Below are 14,823 nucleotides of genomic sequence, written 5' to 3' on the forward strand. Positions count from 1 at the left end.
CTAGGCAGTGTAACTCTAACTCCCCAGCTGTGAACCACAAGGCTATATTGTTTCCTGTATGTTTCTTTCTTAATACCCCGACTTTCGAGTGGCCGGGTCCGGTCTCAGAGGATCTGACGCCCGAGGCCAGGGGTTTGTACTGCACCCCAACGGCCTCGAGGAATAAGTGAGAATGGCTTGGAATTTTTGCAGTACTTTTCTCTTCCAAAGAATTCAAACTGATTTCAACGTAATTCTCAGATCTGTGATGTGAACCCTCTGGTACTGTCAATTGCCCGGCAAGGAGAGAGAGAGAGAGGGCCGGGGCCCGGGTCACCGCACGCTGGCCGGGGCACCCAGCAGATGGCGCTGTCTCGGTGGCCACCAGCCGCTTGCCCCGTCCCCCGGGGCTGAGCGCCTCCGCTGAAAGCTTCCCGGCCCTCCCTCACTCCCTTCTCTCTCCCCCTCCCCACGGAGCCTGGGCCCACGTGACCTCCAGGCGGCCAATGGGCGAGCAGAGAGGGCGAGCTGGTCCCTGTGGCCGCCATTAAAGCGAAGGGAAAACCCGTGAATTCGGATTAAAGGGGGAAAAACACCGCCCGCTGGGCCCACAAAATGGGGGAGACTACGGCGTCCCGGCGGTGAGGCCGCAGGAGAGCGGGCGTTAGGCCGGTCTGGCTCAGGGACGACACGAAGACACAGCCAGAGAATGGTCTGAGCCCGCAGACGCCGCCACCAACCTCCGCCACTGAGGAGACTCAGGGTTTAAGGACATCGCCGCCGCCGGGCCGGGGGCCTGGGCTTCTCTCCGGGTTCTCGCCCTTCCCGCCCCTCTGCGGGCGCCTCTCCGCCCCGGGAGCACCCTCTGGGGCTCGGGCTTTGCCCTCTCGGACTCGGTTTTCATTATTTATTCTGTAATTTATTATTTTTTCTGGTGGCAGGGGCACACATCCCCTCCGTCCCCCAAAGAGGGACGAGCGTCCGCGGGCTCCGCGGCGGCCGCAGCCCGGCCGGCGGGGCAAGCGCGGCGCGGCCCTCCCGCCTCCGGCCCTCGGCCCCGGGCGGCTGGGTGCCGGCCGGGCGGCGGGGGCTGCTCGCGGCGGCGGGGGGGTGGGTGGGGAGGGCGGGCGGCCCGGCGGCCTCCTCTTCCACCGCCCCCCCAACCACCACCCCCCCGCCCTCCCCGGTGTCTGTTTCTCTCTCTGGTCGGAGGCGGCGGTAATGGCGGATGGTGGGTTGTGGCGCCGGCGGCGGCTGCTGTGAGGGACGATGAGTTCCTCCTTCGTGCCGAACGGGGCCAGCCTGGAAGATTGTCACTGTAACCTCTTCTGCCTGGTGAGTGCCGGGCGGGGGCCGCGGCGGGCGGGCGGTGGGGGAGGGGCTCGAGGTGCGCCCTTGGGCCGTGGGGGAGGGGGTCCGGGTCGGATCCAGATGCCCGAGTCCCCGGGCGAGGCCCGGCCCGAGCCGGCGCCGCGGGAGCCCCGCACCGGCCCGGAGCCGCCGTCCCGGGCTGCCGGAGGAGCGTCGGCCTTTTCTCCCGTTTCCGACACTTTTCTCACCCGCAGTCCTGTCTCCCAACTTGGGCTCCTTTCCTGGCAGGACAGCAGCATTTTCCTCTTGTGTTGCTGGCTTAACTGTTGCTGGCCTCCTTACTGACCGTGTATCCTTTTTCTGCCACTTTCTATTATTGCCCATTCGCCCACTGCCTGGCTCTGCTTCTCTGTTTTCCCCCAATAAACGGGACCCCGGAACTTAGCCGTCCTTTAATTTTACGTGTTTTTTTTTTTTTTTAATCAAGATGAGTCAAGCTGTAGGGGGCTCGTTTGTTCCTTGGGTGACTTCAGACTCTTAAAAAAAAAACAGTGAATGCCATTCCGTAGTTTTTCTTTTAAACTTTGAAAACAGTTTGCTGTTTTGACAGTCTCTAGCCGACCTGCTTTCTATTAGAACATTGGGTTTGTGAGAGTGGAGCGAACTTATGAAAGAGATCCTATGGTTCTGGACTAAATATTTTTATACAGAAGGCTGCTCCTCCTCTTATTGAAAAGTAAGGGGAAACTGCCTCTACGGATGGCAGTTGTGTTGGTTGGCCCCGGTCTGGGAACATCTCAATAAAGACTTTGAAAAGTACCAACTGTTGCAAATATTCAGTCTGCAGTTGGATAGGAGCTTAGCGTCATCAATGATTTGAAGTTTCGGTAACTTTCTTTTTTTCATTTTCCCTGTCCTATGAGAAATATTAAGAGAGTGTGTGATAGGTAAGTGAGTTGAGTGGGCGGAGCACAACTAGTTGGCAAGTGTAAACTGCCAGTCATGTATCAGCAGTTTCATTTTTGGCACCTTAAGCTTGCACTTTTAAGTTAGATTAAAGAATTACTGAATTCACGCTGATAATTTCTTTTACGATACTAAATTGAGATCTTTAATGCCCTTCCCCCTTATAAAATGTTTCTTGTACAATATCCATTAATCAGCATCTCTTCAGATATAGTAGACAAACAGCAGGTTTTACATTTCTGTCTTCTCCAACTCAGTCTATTTTTGGTACTTTTAGGATCAGGTTCTTTGAAGATAAGACTAGCAAATCTGACGGTTCTTTGTGAGCAGCTATTTGACTTTTCCTTAAAGGGATGTGTAAAGATTTAACAAGAATGTTTTCAATTGTAGTTGAGATTTCTTTTCGTTAGAGCTGTGACTTCTATAAACATGGAATGATGAATCTTTAAAAGTTAATTTTGTAGCAAGTTTGACACCAAGAAACAAATGTAACCAGTAAGAACAGAACTTAGGACTGAGAACGAATTGTCTACTCTGTGCAGTATTAAAGTCTGTGTTTATATTTAACATTATTAAAGTTTTTTCATTTATCCTTGGGACACATTTATTGACTTGTATTCAGTGACATGTCAGTATTAATGTTTTCATTGTCTTTGTTCTTTTCCTTTAATTTTTGGTTGTTGAATTATCAGAATAAGCTTTTTTTCCCCTTTCTTTTTTGGTCAGTCTGTTTTCAGTATCCCAAGGATATGTTGAAAAATTGTAATGTCTTAATGAAATAGGGGAATTTAATAGTGAGGACTTTTGATTTTGAGTGAATATGCAATAATAAAAAAAATCATCCTTTCTTTTCCTCAGGCTGACTTGACGGGAATTAAATGGAAACGATACGTGTGGCAAGGCCCGACTTCTGCCCCCATTCTGTTTCCGGTGACGGAGGAAGACCCCATTTTGAGCAGTTTTAGTCGCTGCCTTAAGGCAGATGTACTTGGTGTTTGGCGGCGTGATCAGAGACCTGGAAGAAGAGAATTGTGGATATTTTGGTGGGGTGAAGACCCCAATTTTGCTGACCTTATTCACCATGACTTATCAGGTGAAAGCAGCTTATCATTTCTAACTTAAAGATATAGCAGTGTTGTATATTTTCCCTAAAAACATTTATATTACAAATTAAGATTTCTTTGGTGGAACATTGTTTACTGTGAAACCAGACAAAAATGCAGCTTCATGTTGTATTTCACTGCGGTTATTTTTTTTTTACTCAAAATGATGCATTTTATGGCAGGTTTTTTGAGCCTCGAATAACTATTCTTTCACCTCCCAGTTTTCTCATGAATTTCTAGCAGACAGAGCCCAAGGAAAGCATGTTAGTAAATTAATTAAAATTAAGAAGATTAAAATTAAGAATCAGGGACCATTTCCTAACAAAGTCAAAAAATACTTTTGAAACCAAGTGTAACTCATGTTTGAGTCAGTTCTGCTATGCTCTCTTCTGTGTAAATATGCACACAGTTGTAGAAGTATCTGGAAACAGTGTAACTTTCTCATTTGTTTTTTTTTCCCCCCTAGGCATATAGTTATTTCAGTATTTTTATTTGTGGTTGTTACATTATTAACAAATGAAGGCATATGTTAATTTTCTTATTCTTGGAATGTGATTCTTTTATTTTAGGTACTGTTGCATCAAAGACTGTCTTTGATATGAAACAGTGCCAACTTGTTTAGCTTTTATAGTGGGACATGTGTCATAATCTGAAAAGTTCAGGAAGTAATTTTATTATGAGCAAATTGATAAGATTACTTTTCTCTTATTTTCTTGATATTTAGGACCAAATGTTACTTTCAAAAGAGAAACTATAACTCTTCATGTAATACTGAAGCTTGTGTTTACTTTAGAGTCCATGTTAACTGAATCTTTGATGATAGGAATGTAAATGATTAGTTGTTTGCTGCAGTGTACCAAAGATTTCAGTAAGATGTAACATAATGATTCTTGACGAGAAAATTTGGGATTTTTGGATAACTGAAAAAGTTTCCTTATTGGAATCAAGTACTCTGGAGTTTCTATTATTGTCTATTTGATCTATAGAACTTATTTTATTTTTGGATGTATGTAATCCAGGTGACTATCTCAAACAAGCACTTAAGACCAGTGTTTGTGCAGGAATGTGTGTGTCACATTTTTTATCTTCAAATGAACAAACCCTTCAGTCTTAATATTTATTTTTGAGAGTGGTTGCAATTCTTTTATGATCAGTGCTTTCCAGCTTTTCTAATAAGATCCTGCTGGAGAGTCTAGCCCTTAGTTTTAAGTATGTAGTGTGGTTCTAAATATATTAAATGATGAGTTTGTATATATGTATGTGTATATGATGCATGCATATACGTCAGGGTATAATATTCCTTTACAGCATCAGCAAGGTGATGCTTTGTAATTGTCATGCCAAAAACTAAGCCTGCCAGCTTCCTTTTTCTTTCATTGGCTTTAGGTATGCTTGAGTTATTTTAATCTTGACGTGATTATAAAAACCACCTTACTAAAATATTTGAAGACTGTTTCAACATTATTGATAATATAGGTAAACTATTATGCTGACTTGGAAGTTTCAGACTTGTTAATAAAGTTAGAACATCTGAACAGACCATTTCCCTCTCCCCACCCCCTCTCTCCGAGATTCCATGAAATACATTTTGTGGACTCAAACATAATCTTAACAGTTATGCAGTATTAGTCTTACATTAGTAGGACTAACATTTTGAAATTAAAAGCCTATTGAAGTTAATTGTGAACTGGCGTGATGTATATTAAAATACTATGTGGGTACTTTTTTTTTCTATTTTAAATAGGTTTTCTCCTGAAACTTCACAGCTATTAAATTTTTTTCTCTAGTTTGCTTGTAAGCATAATTATTTAAAATAGTGCTGCCTGTACTTTAAAATATTTATTTGAACCATAATGAAAGTAATTTTGGAAGTTCAGGCTTATCAGATTTTGCTGAATGCCAATTAAGAATTTATCAGTGAAAGCAATGAAAATAGTAAAGCTAAATATATTAATGGTTATATGTAATCATACTTTCTGTTCCAAAGTCTGTCTGGTACTATTTTAAACAGTTTGTGTAGCCAATGGTATTTTTAGAATGTTTTAGCTTTTTTTTTTTAACCTGTCATTTACTTGAAATGTTTTTACTTAAATCAGACATATCTTAAAGAATAATAAGGTCTTTTTAGATGGAGTATATTTGTCTCGCCCTTTTCTTTGCTCCAGGGACACCGTCTGCCTCCCTTTTGGGGTAATTAGTCTGCCGCTGTCTCTCGAGCTAACCCCTTTTTCATTTCTCCCCATCTGTGGCACTCCGTCCCTTCTTTGAAGCTCCCCTGAGAAGAGAGCAGCTGGGCAGTGGGGTGGCCTCAGCTGCTGGAGGCAGCGCTGAGTCCAAGTGGAGGTGTGGCAGCAAGGGGATGGGAACCGGAAGGGCCCAGGTGGCGACTGAGAGCTGCTTAACGCAGCTGGGCCTGCTGTTTGCGGGCAGTGTCTTTCTGTCTGCTTCAGCAGCTACCACATCTTGTTGCTGAAATATTTGTGATGTGGCAGTAATGTTGCCGTTCTTGGTGAAAGAAGGCAGGAGCCATTCCTTTTTGCAGACGAGAATTCTCAGTTTTTCATATTAAGTCAGTAATAAAAGTACAAAATTGCTTTTGCTTCACCCCCTTAATTTCATTTGTGTCATTCATAGTGTATTTTTTTAAAGTAACTTCTTGTTTTAAAATAGGTATAGATTTACATAAAATTTAACAGATAGTATAGAGTTCCCTGAGTTGCCCTCACCTAGTTTCTTTTATTGTTAATATCTTCCATCAAAATTGTACATTTTTCACAGCTAATGAAACAATACTGATATATTGGTATTACCTAAAGTCAATAGTTTCTTTGGTTATCCTTTATTTTTATTTAATGTCGTTTTTAAATCCTATGATCTCATCAAGGATACCATATTACATTTGTTGTCATGTTTACTTTGACTGTTCTAGACTGTGACAGCTTCTCAGACTTGCTTTATTTTTAATGATCTTGATAGTTCTGAAGAGTCTGGTCAGGTTCCATAGTGCATTTTTAATTTCTGCCTGCCTCTTACATGTAGCACATGTTTGGGTCACCTTCCTTTCAAGTTTTGCTAATGTGTAGAAATAGAATGTAAACTAGTTTTACTGCTAATTGGTAAAAGTCTTTCACAGCAAGCCAAATCTGATTTGATATATACTTTAACCCTCAGTTTGAAGGTTATTGTTGTCACTATTGGCTTTTAGTTTTTCCCTTGAAACAAAAATAAAAACACCTACCTCCTCTCTGAGGTTTGCATCTTAAAAAAATTATAGTAGCTAGAATGTGATGAGACTCTGAGAAAACTGATACCCTGAGAATTGAAAAAACAGAATCAGTCAGGGCTAAAAATATTTCTTTTTCCTGGCTCCTGTGGTATTTATGCTGGATTTTAGTGACATATTCAAATACTTTTATTATAACAATTTCATTGTAAATACTGTCAAATAGGTCATTGTTTAGTCTTAGAATTTAATTTTGGATGCTTTTACTGAAGGATATTAATTACAGTGGAATTTAACCGTAAGTGACAGCTTTAACAAGATTGACAAATAGATAAATAGCAGCCAAGTAAAGCAGTCTAGTGTTAGTCAACTAAAAATTTATTTTATGCCCCAGGTAGCCTGAAGAGAGTTAATTCATTTCTGTCTTCTGTTGCATAATTTACTTGTGATCCAATTTTTTATGTTTGCTAGGGACAACATTTATGTCTTCTAGGGATAACATTGCCGTGCTTTTCTGTGTACTATCAAGCAAGAAAAGTGTATTTTTTTAAATCTTCAAATCAAAGATAAACATAAGAGGCTGCTTTTAAACCAATGTTTTTCAGGTTTTGCTGATCAATAATGCTGCCAATTTAAGGCTCTCAGCAATTTGTTGAAAGAACAGCTTATGAATGGGCAATTATTATTCAAGACAGGTGCTAAACTAGACACTTAAACATTTCTCTATTTTTTCAAGAAATACATAGCATTTTCAACGATGATCAATTTTGACCCATTTATTATTTTTTAGTATATGCTGCATTTTAGTAGCTTAGCAGACTTACTTAGGTAGATTCCTTTTTTACTGGCTTACCACTATGAGGATATGTAAAGATGTCAGTTTTGAGAAAATTGAGTACAAATACTTAGGTTTATCAAAAATTTTTTTTGTTTTTATTTTTTTCCCCCTACTCATAAATAATTATTTTGATGACCTGTCACATCCTTTTGTATCACTATAATCTGTATCCTCAAAAAATTATGGAAATCAAATTTAGCATTGAACTTACTCATTGTTCAAATATTTTGTAAAAATTTTTCAAGTAACAATAACGGTTAAGAGTGCTAATGCTAAGGGTAACAGAAAAGTACTAGAAACACAGAATTGAAACTTTTCTCTGGGGATACAGATAGAAGAGGAGGGAAACATTTATTTAAATACATTAAGCAGACTTTCTCCATTAGGCTGTGGTTAATTAAGTTCAAAAGAGTAAAGATTTGCCTTGTGTTCCCCTCCCACCCTTTTCTGTTATGCTGGTGTTGAGATACAAGGACTTATTTTAATTAATGTAAGGGGTGTATGCCACTATGTCTTTGGTGGCTTGGTTGTACCATTTTGGTTTTTATATCTATGAATATAAGATGTGGAGAAGTACTTTTATTATGGTTACTATAATATCAAGATAGAAACTTGACTTAGTAGGCTTCTTTCTAAGTGACACTCCCCCTGCCCCCCCCCCCAAAAAAAAAACCTTCCGACTTTTCACTGAATGTTATTAGGAATTATTCTTATTTCCTCAGCAATGAAAAATCAAATTGTTATTTAGTGTAATGGTTGCTTAGTTACCTACCTATAGGTGAAGATGTGCTTAAGAGATTTGTTGGCCTTAGAAAATCCTCTAATAGGTGATCAGATAGATTGTTGTTTTATGCATAACTCCCATTTAGTGTTAATGAGCATTGTGGGCATTTGAGGGTTTAATGTAAAATGAGGATTAAGTTCACCTGAGTTTTCCTAGACACAATTAGAGCAATGAGAGAGAAATGCTTGAATATTAATACTGATTAATTTTCTAAGCTATATTTAGTTTTCTTAAACTATTTAACTACATACAGGTTTAACTGAAATAGATTTTTAAAAATAAAATCTTAATATGTGAAAATTTATAAAAATTATTACAGCTTTTTACTATTTTAAAGATTTTTAACTTTTGGGTAAGAAGGTGAATTCAGTCTCAAGTTTTAAGGGAATAATTTTCTGATAGTTGAAGTTTATAGTGACTGTAGATGTTTGAAATGAAATGGTATCTGTGTTTTGGTTCTTTGTTGCTTTAAAACTTAGAAGTAGTTTGAGAAAAGATTTTGGTAGGGGCTTCTTGTGTATGACTCCATTGCACTTCCTTAGAAGGTGAGGATTTTTGAGGTAAAAGGCTATAAAAAGTACACTAGATAGTTTATAAAGAAGTGAAGAATTCCAGCATAATTCTTCTGAAATTAAGAATATGTGTACTTTTAGTAATCATAAATCACATAATTGTAGGTAAAACTTTTAATGTAACTTTCATTTTGAAATGGTAGAAGCCGATTAAACTAAGCAGATTGGGAAAGGTTTGATTTTTTTCTTCCCCCCCTCAACAACTCACAGATATGCTTGTGATCTAGACTTTTTAAATAAAGTGAAGCCACTGTGTGCCACTTCCCTTTTCTTCTAGCCTCCTGTTTTCTTTAATAAAGTGAAATTTGTGAAATTTTGTCTTTAATTGGAAGTAGATAAGGATGTCTATAATAAATACAGCCGAGTATGAAGAACTTTCTCTGTTTATTATTAATGATTTAAAAATTATCTCAACTCTCAAATATGGTCATTTTATAAAGCTTTTCTCATTTTTAAAAAGCTTATTTTTTGGAAAAACCAGTTGATTTGAAAGACTGATTATAATTTAGGAAACATTTTAATGAGCAACATAAAATCGACATTAACTTTTGTAGTGGCACAAATTTCTAGTGAAGTTAAAGTCCACTGTTATTGTGCTTATTGTGCTTTTGAGTTAATGTTTATTCTACTCATTTGTTGTGTAAGTTATGAATGTTTGCCATCTGTCACTCTTAATATGTGTCTCTGCTTTTATTCTAAAGCATCATGGTTTATTATTTTTCTATTGGGATGGGATATGCATTTTTAGTGTTGAATTAAGAAAGATTTTTTTTTTTTTTACTTAAATTGAAAGAAGGTCCATACTTAAGAAATGTTTTATAAAGTTAAATAGACTATAGGAGTATGCCACACTATTTTATATTTGAAATAGCAAATTAAAATATTGCAAAAGTTAAAATGTTGATGGCAGTAGCTCCTATTTATAGTAGGATTCCTTGGATGTTTTCTTATAGGTATAAATGGATAGAGAGTAAAAAGCTTTTTTTCTGAACCACAAGTATATTTATCTCAAAATGACTATGTTATTATTATTATTATTTTGTAACTTCACTTGGAGTGGTTAATAGATTTGCTGGCAAATCTATAGGTTGCAAAAGCCAAGATCATGGCATCCGGTCCCATCACTTCATGCCAAATAGAAGGGGAAAAAGTAGAAGCAGTGACAGGTCTTATTTTCTTGGGCTCCAGAATCACTGTGGATGGTAACTGCAGCCATGAAATTAAAAGACGTTTGCTCCTTGGAAGAAAAGATGTGGCAAACCTAGACAGCATATTAAAAAGCAAAGACACCACTTTGCCTACAAAAGTCTGTATGGTCAAAGCTACAGTTTTCCAGTAGTCATGTACAGATGTGTGAGTTGGACCATAAGGAAGACTGAGCACCAAAGAAATAGTGTTTTTGAACTGTGGTGCTGGAGAAGACTCTTGAGAGTCCCTTGGACATCAAGGAGATCAAACCAGTCAATCCTAAAGGAAATCAACCCTGAATATTCATTGGAGGGATTGATGCTGAAGCTCGAGCTCTAATACTTAGGTCACCTGATGCGAAGAGCCGACTCATTGGAGAAGACCCTGATGCTGGGGAAGATTGAAGGCAAAAGGATACAGGGGCAGCAGAGGATAAGATGGGTTGGATGGCATCACTGACTCAATGGACATGAATTTGAGCAAACTCCAGGAGATGGTGAGAAGGACAGGGAAGCCTGGTGTGCTGCAGTCCGTGGGGTCACAGAGAGTTGGACACGACTTGGCGACTAAACTACCAACATAACTTTCTATCAGAAGTGCCATTTAAAATTTGTCTTTAAATTTTTTAATTTCTCCCCCATGTAGAGAATCTTATACTAAATGGTAAGCATGGGAATCATTTGGTTGAAATGAGACCTAAGGTGGCTGATAATGCACTGCTTGTTAGGCTCTGTGCCAGAAGCTTCCTTTTTATCCATCACTTATTTTTATAGTTGAATCATGGATTAGAATGCTGATGGACATAAAATGTTTTGAGTTTAATTATTAACTGTCTAGTTTCTTTTTTTTTGGCAGGGTGAATGACTGGAAGAGTTAGGACAAAGTAACTAAAAAGTGAGTCAACTTAGAAATTGGCACTTTAGGTATAGAGTGTGTGGTATTTCCCTTGGTTATACAAATGTCCTGTTCATTTATGCAGAAACCAAATCAGTATGTTTGTGATATATCATTGCCTTTTTATATAGTGGGAAAATAATTTTCAGGTAATTTAATAGAGTACATGGCATTTTGGCCTTTTATTCTCTATGGATTAGCTTTGAAACCTGATGTTTTAGTGTCTAGAGAGATAGCAAAATGGTCGTAGCTCAATATTCTGAGGTGAAGTAGGGTTTATGAATTTAGGGATTAAACTGTAATACTTTCAGTTTAGCTCTGAGTAGATATAGCGCCTCTATGTTACTTTTTGTCTCTTTCATTTCTTTTATAGAAGAGGAAGATGGAGTGTGGGAGAATGGACTTTCCTATGAATGCCGAACTTTGCTTTTCAAAGCAGTTCACAATCTGTTGGAACGGTGTTTAATGAACCGGAACTTTGTACGTATTGGCAAGTGGTTTGTAAAGCCTTATGAAAAAGATGAAAAACCTATAAATAAAAGGTAAGCTATTTTTAAACTCTTACTTGATATTTCTTTAGGCTTGTTAATATTAATGACTATAGAATGTGTGATAAAACTAATATCTCACAGACATTCAGAAGGTTAACTTTGGCAAAGTACTATAAATATTCAGTTTTCTTTGACTCCTTCTTTCTCTGTTTTACACATTTTAAGAATTTTCTTGTAGTACGGATAGGCTGTGTGTCAGTACAGTGGCTTAAGTTTTGATTTGAGATAATAGGAAAAATGTGAGATGAAAGCAGAGACTTACGCATTGAAGTATATATATTTTTTAGTACTAGTGGAAATATATTCATGGTACTCTGTTAAAATTAAGCAGTATTAATATCTGTTTTTAGATGATGATCTATAGTCATGTTTGGGTTGAGGTATCCTCATTCTCAGCATCTTTTTGCTTTAATTAAAGTTATTTAAATTTGTATGTTTCTATGTAGGACATGTTTACTTTTGGGGTGCTTATGATTTTCTTTAGCTTTGAATTGAGCAAATTCATGATGCTAATGTGTAGGATAGTTGCAGTTAGAGGCACAGAAGACTTTTAAGATGTATTCACATAAAAGCTTTAGGTTACTACAGTTCTCTGGTTTAAATAATATGAGGCATAATCTGTTAGAAGATTTAGTTGCAAGCAGTTGTTGAATTAGTTAAGACTTCGAGAGAAATGAAACAGTGGTATGTAAGATGGGATATGGGAAAAGAAGAAATGAAGGAAATTAGTTTCCCTGAAAGATGGATGGTTGTAATCATTGTTGAGATGTCATTTTATGTCAGGTGCGCATCTTTTTTCATGCACACATGAAATTTTTTGTAAACTTCCCTTTCTAGTTTCATTATAATTGATGAGTAGGTAAGACATATCAAGCCTTTCATTTTTTCTCTCTGAAAATTAAAATAAACCTTTATTGTCAAAAGAATAGTTGTACAAGGTAGGAGTGCATTCAGTTGTCAATGACAAAAAAGTCCTAACTAGCTTATGTAGGAATTGATTTTTCTTAATAATAGTCTGGAGGAAGATACGTTCAATGATGTCATCAAAACTTAGGTTCCCTGGAGTTTTCTGCTGTCTTATCTCTAGCCTTTGGCTTGTATCGTCATGGTTCCAGTAAGTGTTGCATCTCCAGACTTCACTCACAGTGGATTCCAGGCAGGAAGAGGAAGGGAGGGAGGAGATGAGAAGGGGTGACCGTTGGATCAGAAATTAGATTCTTTTCTGGAAATTTTAGCTGATATGTCATTGGCTATATTGAGATAAATACTCTTTATATGGGAACATTGCCACTCTGAGCAAAATAAACCTTGGTTAGTAAGAAGAAATGGAGAATAGATAGTAGGTAGGCAGTTTTAAGAATTCAAGCTGATTACCAGGAATTAAAAAGAAAACCTGTAATCCTGAGCCCCAACTACTAGATGTGCTCCTCAGAGGCAATCCCTTTAAATTCTTCTAACTTAACTTTAATTTACCTGTTTAAAAGCTTAGAAGCAAATACTAATTATTGAGTTTTCTGTTACTTCAGTTATTCAGGATTTAATCTTCTATTAATAATTTAGCTATCTTACCATCCCCTCCACCCCAGCCATCTCCCAACTCCCATCTGTACCACTTGGAGATTGGCATACTGAGATACTCAATTTTCCTGTCCCTTCTTTTTTTCCCCTTATCTTACCAATATAGTTATGAGATTTGTTTAAAAAAAAAAAGTACCTATTGTTTCTATTATTATAATTTTATAAATATTTAGTGAGTCATATAGCATGTAGGATTACAATCCATTTCCTCTATATAATTTTGTTTTTCCCAGTGTTAATGTGATTACCTCTTTTTTCCCATAATTACCTATGTCAAGGGTTGGTAAACTACCTCCTCACAGGGCAGATATAGCCTGCCCCCTGTTTTTGTAAATTTCATTGTAACACAGCCTTGTTCCTTCATTTTTTAATTACTTTATGCCTGCTTTCACACTCCAGCAGAGTTGAATAGTTGTGATAAGAGACTGATGATCCCACAATGCCTAAAATATTTCTTTGGCTCTTTACAGATAAAGTTTGCTCATCCCCAACCTGTATACTTACTGGTAATTCGCCCCTAGGCTATCTACAGGAAGTATAAGTCTCCCCTCTACCTTTAAGGAGTTTCTGTAATCTTTTAGTTTCTTCTTACTCTCTCTCAGTATCCCTATTTGAGCCCTTCATTGTTCTTTTCTGGTTTGGACTTGTTCTGTTAGGCCTGTTTCACAGTAGTCATCTTGGGAATTTGCTTTGCCTTCTTGTCTGTGTTGGGTCGCATATTCCCTGGATCTCATGTTTTGTTTTTTTTGTCTTACTATTTTGGTAGTGCCCGTCTACCTGTAGTTTCCTGAGAAGAGAGTACATAAGAAGTAATATTTCTGAGATCCTGGATGTCTGAATTATCTCCTTTTCTACTCTTAAGACTTCTGGGCACTAAAATGCTGATTGGAAGTTCTGTATATGTAAATAGCTATGGAGCAAGCTGCAGGCTTTAGTAAGGTGATTGGACAGGACTTGGCCATTTTTATTTAGAACTGTGCTTTTGTTACAGTAGCCACCAATCAGTTGTAGCTATTTAAATTTCAGTGAATTGAAAAATAAAAATCCAGTTCCTCAGTTGTCTAAACCACATTTCAAATACTCTTATGAGTGCTGGTTATTGTATTGCATAGTATAGATATAGAATATTTCTATCATTGTAGAAAGTTCTTTTGGATGATATTACTTACACCAGAGCCTTTACACTTAAAATAATGCCTTAGCATCACTAAAGAAGTCAGTTAAGGTTTTTTGTGTTTTTGGGTTTTTTTGTGGGGTTGGGCAGTAACTGAAAGACTACTTTAAACTTCATTCGTAAAGCTTTGTTTTCTTTCATACCCCTGTGGCTTTTACACAGTCCCTTCAACTCCATCTTATTTAAATATAAGCACCACGAGATTTAAGGTGGCATATTAGTAGCCATTTTATATAGCTGTGGGATATCCTTTGGGTTCCTCAATATCTTTGAAAACTTTAACTTCTAGGGAAGCTATTATGTTTTCTAAGGACTCAATTCCTTTCTTCTTGTCTTCTAAGATGGCACTAATAGAAATATAGTATGAGTCACATATGTATTTTAAAATCTTGCAGTAGGCACTTTAAAGAAAGTTTTTTAAAAAGTGAAATTGATTTTCATATACTTAACCCAATATATCTAAAATATTTCAGTATGTAATTACATATGCAAATGATATGAATGAGGTAGTTTACTTCTTTTAAACTAGGTCTTTGAAATCTAATATGCATTCCGTACTTTAGAATACATCTCAACTGTGGTCTGGCCACATTTACAAGTGCTTGATAGTCATGTGTATATTGGTTTGCATCAACAGTGATGAACCCTCTTGGAATTGTATG

General features: G+C 37.7%; 1 protein-coding gene across 1 annotated transcript in view; it reads left to right on the forward strand.

Annotated features, from left to right (window-relative positions):
• Window positions 1-1,157: 1,157 nt before the first annotated feature.
• The window catches only part of MED13 (mediator complex subunit 13), a 94,182-nt gene continuing 80,516 nt past the window's right edge, over window positions 1,158-14,823 (forward strand). The window contains exons 1-3 of the mRNA XM_061142687.1: window positions 1,158-1,314; window positions 3,115-3,349; window positions 11,232-11,400. Of these exons, the coding sequence (XP_060998670.1) occupies window positions 1,249-1,314; window positions 3,115-3,349; window positions 11,232-11,400 (470 nt within the window). The 5' untranslated portion in view covers window positions 1,158-1,248. The remainder of the gene's footprint in view (window positions 1,315-3,114; window positions 3,350-11,231; window positions 11,401-14,823) is intronic.

This window comes from Dama dama, chromosome 5 (genome assembly GCF_033118175.1).
Source record: "Dama dama isolate Ldn47 chromosome 5, ASM3311817v1, whole genome shotgun sequence".
Lineage (NCBI taxonomy): Eukaryota > Metazoa > Chordata > Mammalia > Artiodactyla > Cervidae > Dama > Dama dama.